Below are 5,348 nucleotides of genomic sequence, written 5' to 3' on the forward strand. Positions count from 1 at the left end.
GACTGGCCTAGGGGTATTTTAAAGGGGTTTTAAATTAAATTTTTAGTAGAAGCGGCCAAATTTAAATAGTTATTTTTAATCTTTTTAAATTTTGTATTGTATCACTGTTTTAAACTGGCTGTAAGCCGCCCTGAGTCCTCCGGGAGAAGGGCGGGGTATAAATTTAATAAAATCTAAAATCTAAAATCTAAAATCTAAATCTTCCCTTTCACTGTCAATGATCTGATGATGTTCTAACAGTCTTGGTCCCGCAAAGCCCATGGGCCAAACAGTTGGCTTCCTGACAAAGCTTGGCTCTTTTCTTTGTGCAGGATGTCCCTACCAAGCTGGTAGCTAAGGCAGTGGCCCTGCCGATGACGGTGAGGGGTCATTGGTTTCTGAGTCCCAGGACAGAATACAGCGTGGCAGTGCAGACCGCGGTGAAGCAAAGTGATGGAGAGTACCTTGTCTCTGGATGGAGTGAGACGGTCGAATTCTGCACAGGAGGTGAGTGGGCAAGAGAAAGGGCCAGTACAAAAGGAGATTTCCATGCCTACCCAGTAGGTTTTCCGCATCATGTTGAGCGGCAAAAGCATTCTACCCAATCAAGACAATCCACTGTAAGGTCTTCTGATGAAACCATCCGCAATCCCATACTGTAGGACAGTGATGGCGAACCTTTTAGAGACCGAGTGCCCAAACCGCAACCCAAAACCCACTTATGTATCGTCGGGTGCCAGGTGGGCGTGGCCCATTGGGTGGGTGTGGCCCATTGGGTGGGCGTGGCTGCAGTGGTAATGGCAGACTGGGTGGGACTAAAAAGTTCAATCAATCAGTTCCAACTTTGCAAGATCTTTTTTTTCCCCACGAGAAGTTGAAATTGATTGATTGAACCTTTTTTTTTTTTTGCACACGGCGGCGGAGGCCTAAAGCGAAAAGGTTTTATAAAACCCAGCTGAAGGCCTAGGACTGGGGCAACGGCGCGCGTGCCCACAGAGAGGGCTCTGAGTGCCGCCTCTGGCACCCGTGCCATAGGTTCGCCACCACAGACAGGATGACCAGGTTGAACCTAAGGGAGGGGTCAAACGTGTCATAAGTCATGAGTCCCTTCACACCTGCAAGAGATCTAAGTCTTTTTCCCAACTGTTTGTCTACCGGTCCCACAAAATATATTAATCTTTAAAATCCTTCAAATCCATATGCATATTTGAATCCAGACTCTTCTAACTTTCTTAACACATCCCCCCAAATGGTAAAATGTCCCTTGAATCCCTTTTTCACTGTTCTCTCAAGAGTTTGGACCTTGCAGGTCTTCTAGTCCAACCGTCTGCTTAAGCAGGAGATCCTAAATTATAACATTCCAAACAAGTAGCCGTCCAATCTCTTCATTCATTCCCTTGGGACAGAGAGCGATTTCTCTCCATTGATCTGCCAACGGGCGCTCTGCCTTTTAAGTACTTGCGCAATCGACTTTTGGAACGCCCTTACCGTGCGCAAAAGCACGCCACACAGGCAACTGTTGCAAGTTTTCAAAGTCAAGCAATCGAGGAGAGAGAAAAAAAACCACTTGGTCCAGCTGGCTGGAAGACAAGCTCCAAGCCGGTGGGAATTGGAACAGGCCGAGGGGTGCTGAAAAGTGGTAAATCCAGATTTTGCCATGCAGCAAGTCAGTTTGTGTAGGAGGGAAAGGGTGTGATAGGGTGAAAGAAGTGATAGAGAGGCAGGAGAAACCCGCTGGAGGCAAAAAGATGCAACGAGAAGGCGACATGTGGAAGGGGAGGGGGGAGAGAAATTTGCCACGGAGGTGTCGCATGAAAAAAAAAACCTGCTTTAAAACATCTGAACCTCTGAATGTTCCTTGCAGACTATGCTAAAGAACATCTGGCTCAGCTGCAGGAGAAAGCTGAGCTCACCTCAGGACGGATGCTGCGGTTCATGGTTTTCTATCGGAATCACACTAAAGAGTATTTCCAGTACGTCAGGTAAGCCTTTGCAAAGCCTCCAAATCCGTGAATGCATGGGACAACCAAGGGGTGTGTGTACGTGGTGTGTGTGTGTGTGTGTGTGTGTTCAGTGACAATGACATCTACCCGTTTGCCAATCTCTTGTCTTCTTCATCCAAACTCTTCCCCTCCTGATAGTGATGATTAAAAACTTGGCTGGGAGGTGGAGATGAAGAGAAGTGATTTCACTCCAAGAGTTAGATTTGGCCTAAAAGCTTTCAGTTGCCATTTTTGTAGTATTAGGATGTAGCGTTTGGCATCTTTCATCTTTCAGGTGTGTGGACTTCCAACTCCCAGAATTCTCCAGCTGTGGGGAATGGCTGGGGAATTCTGGGGATTGAAGTCCACATCTCTGAATGATGCCAAGGTTGAGAACACCACCCCAGGTTGGTAATCTTCTGATCTGGTGTCATAGCTTGGAGCAGGAAGATGAAAATGCTAATTATAACAGCCATTTTTTTTCATATCCAGCCATCTGTCTGTCCGTCCGTTCACCCATCCATCCATCCATCCATCCATCCATCCATCCATCCACCCACCTTTTTCAAATTTACTAACAGTGTCTTATCTTTTACAGTTAGAGCTTGTTTCAAATTTTCCATGAGAAATGAGAATATAATCACATTCCTCATTATTCCCATACTGATTCATAGACATTACATTTTAGCCTGTCCTTCCAATGATTTAAGAGCAAGGGTGTCAAACTGCAGGCCTGCGGGCCGGATGCATCATGCCGAAACCGCGCCCACCCCAGCTCCGGCAATGGGAAAAAAAGTCACGATACGTCGCGACACATCACGTGACGTTGCGAGCTTGACACCCATGATTAAGAGAATCCATCTCATTTTTCTCTTCCCATGCTTCTGTTGCTTCACATCACTTCCTGCAGATGTTCTTTTGAACTTCAGAGAGTGTATTCATCCTTTCCTGCTCCTAGCTTAAAACTTAGAACCAGCACATAACATGACCTCTCATAATCACTACACAACTTAATTTATCCTTCCTCCAAGACCTAAGACATAACTAGACAACTCTTGCCCTCTTGGGTCATCATTTCAGAGATATTTCCTTACCAATTTCCTTTTATCAATGCTTTCAACAGCGGCAGAGTTTCTAAGGTACTTGAAAAGTTCTTAAAAATTGAGAGTGATTGATGTTCAGAGATATATTTGCCATGCAAGGAGCCCATATTGAGCTGTGTAGCACAGTCAAACATCAGCAGTTGACCACAGGGAACGTTTTATGACATTTTGCATTGTGTTATAAAATGTTTATAACTTCTACATTATAAAATGGGTTATAAAATTTGCCAGATTTCAATTCTAAGGAGGAGTCGTGGGACCTGGATTTGGGATGCATTCTGTAATTTAGCGCCTTAGTTCAAAAAATTTTGCCCTACCATAAACCAGTTTGCCCAGGTGGAGGTTCCGGATATGAGCGTTGTAGTAATGTTTGGATAGCTTGAAAATGCTCTTGCTTCCTGTTTATCCTTGCAGCAAAGACAGGCTATTCCTGGCTGAGAGTTACCTAGCAAGCTACGTGGCTGAGATAGGGTTTAGATGCAGGTCTTTCTAAATTTAAACCTTAATTCTTTAATTACCCTGCTAATGCTGATTTCCCCTCCCTGAGCTAGGAAAATGGAGGATCCTTGAGTCACCTCACCTGCTCTACGCCACTGTTTAATGAACATTCCCTAGTTTTCACTTGCTGAAAATGGAAGGTCCGGGTGGAAATATAGCAATGAAGGCCTAACACACTATCCGAGGGATGGGAAATCTTGGCTCTTTTATGAGTTGTGGACTTCAACTCCCAGAATTCCTGAGCCAGCACGGCTCAGCTTGGAAACCTCTCCCTTTTCCCTCAGCATGGCTGGCTCAGGAATTCTGGGAGTTGAAGTCCACGAGTCATAAAAGAGCCAAGGTTCCCCACCCCTGCGGCCTATCCTAATGCCGATTTGGTTTCCTCCCAAATTTTGGCCTGAATCCTAACCTCNGAATGATAAGATCCAATCCTTCCAATGGAACTACATTTCCCAGAGCCTAGGATGCTAGGAATGACAGTTGTACATCGTTTAGGAATTCTTAGATCCCTCACCTCGATTGGTCTCATGCATAAAAGAAATTAAAATTCCTTTCACTGACTGAAGTTGGCTGATCCTGGATACACACACACACACACACACACACACACACACACACACACACACGATACAGATAGTCCTCGACTTCATTTAGTAACTGTTTGAACTTACAAAGGCACTAAAAAAAAGTGATTTATGACCGGTTCTCGCGTGTATGACCGTTTCGGCGTCCCCACGGTCACGTGATCAAAATCCAAGATCAGGTGATCAGCACTTGTCACTTTCCCAGCCGGCTTCTGACAAGCAGGGGAAGCTAGCTTCGCTTAACAACCGTGTAATTCACTTCACAATGGCAGGGATTTGTTTCCCAATTGTGACAAAACGGTCATAAAATCGGTTGCTTTTACAGCCCCCTGGGTTTCGCAGTGGATATTCTGGTCCCAGTTCTGATCGTCAAGTCGAGGACTTCCTGCGAAAGCAATTTCGAAATACCGCTGTCCCCAGCCAATTTAGCAAAATAGCATCATGGTGAACAACCGTAGGAGAGGCTTTTTGCTCACCTTTTCTCCCCTCCAAAAGGGAGTCACTAATTTGGATGCTTCTTAGCGGGGTCAGTTGCTATGGAAATGCTACTTCACATTTAACTTTTTTTTTTCCCCTCCATGCAGTTAGATGGTTTCCTCTGCTTTTTTTTTTTTTCCCCTTCCCCTGGGCTCCTTCTTTGCATGCCGTTGCCATGGAAACAATACTGCACTGCAGAGGAATATTAAAACCTGTTGGATGTGGCCTTGCTCCCTCTTAAAAGCAATGTTCCCTCAAGTGTTCTTTCTTGTGTTCGATCAGTCCACCCACTTTAGGAAAGTTTTTTTTTAAAAAAAAAACAAAACAAATCCTAGCAGAGGCTACTTTTTCCCGAAGCGATCAACCTTGCACTTGGTTTGTGCATCTGTGTGCCTAAACGCACATGTCACACGTACACTCTCCCAAAATGGTATGTTTGGAAGAAGTCTAAGATGGACCTCTCCCTTTGATACTCTAGTTAACTATTTGCAGGAATTTTTAATAATAATAATAATAATAATAATAATAATAATAATAGTAGTAGTAGTAGTAGTAGTAGTAGTAGTAGTAATAATAATAATAATAATAATAATAATAATAATAATAATAATAATAATAATAATAATAATAATAAAGTTGGAAGGGACCTTGGAGGTCATCTAGTCCAACCCCCTGCTCAGGCAGGAAACCCTATACCATTTCGGACAAATGGCTGTCCAGTCTCT

The 5,348-nt window shown here is 44.1% G+C and overlaps 1 protein-coding gene across 1 annotated transcript in view; it reads left to right on the forward strand.

The window, feature by feature from the left end:
• PHYHIP (phytanoyl-CoA 2-hydroxylase interacting protein) overlaps nucleotides 1–5,348 on the forward strand; it is a 16,235-nt gene that overhangs the window by 4,751 nt on the left and 6,136 nt on the right. The window contains exons 2-3 of the mRNA XM_015817967.1: nucleotides 312–486; nucleotides 1,844–1,961. Coding sequence (XP_015673453.1) covers nucleotides 312–486; nucleotides 1,844–1,961 — 293 coding nt within the window. The remainder of the gene's footprint in view (nucleotides 1–311; nucleotides 487–1,843; nucleotides 1,962–5,348) is intronic.

Source organism: Protobothrops mucrosquamatus, unplaced genomic scaffold (genome assembly GCF_001527695.2).
Source record: "Protobothrops mucrosquamatus isolate PMUCROS unplaced genomic scaffold, P.Mucros_1.0 scaffold659, whole genome shotgun sequence".
Lineage (NCBI taxonomy): Eukaryota > Metazoa > Chordata > Lepidosauria > Squamata > Viperidae > Protobothrops > Protobothrops mucrosquamatus.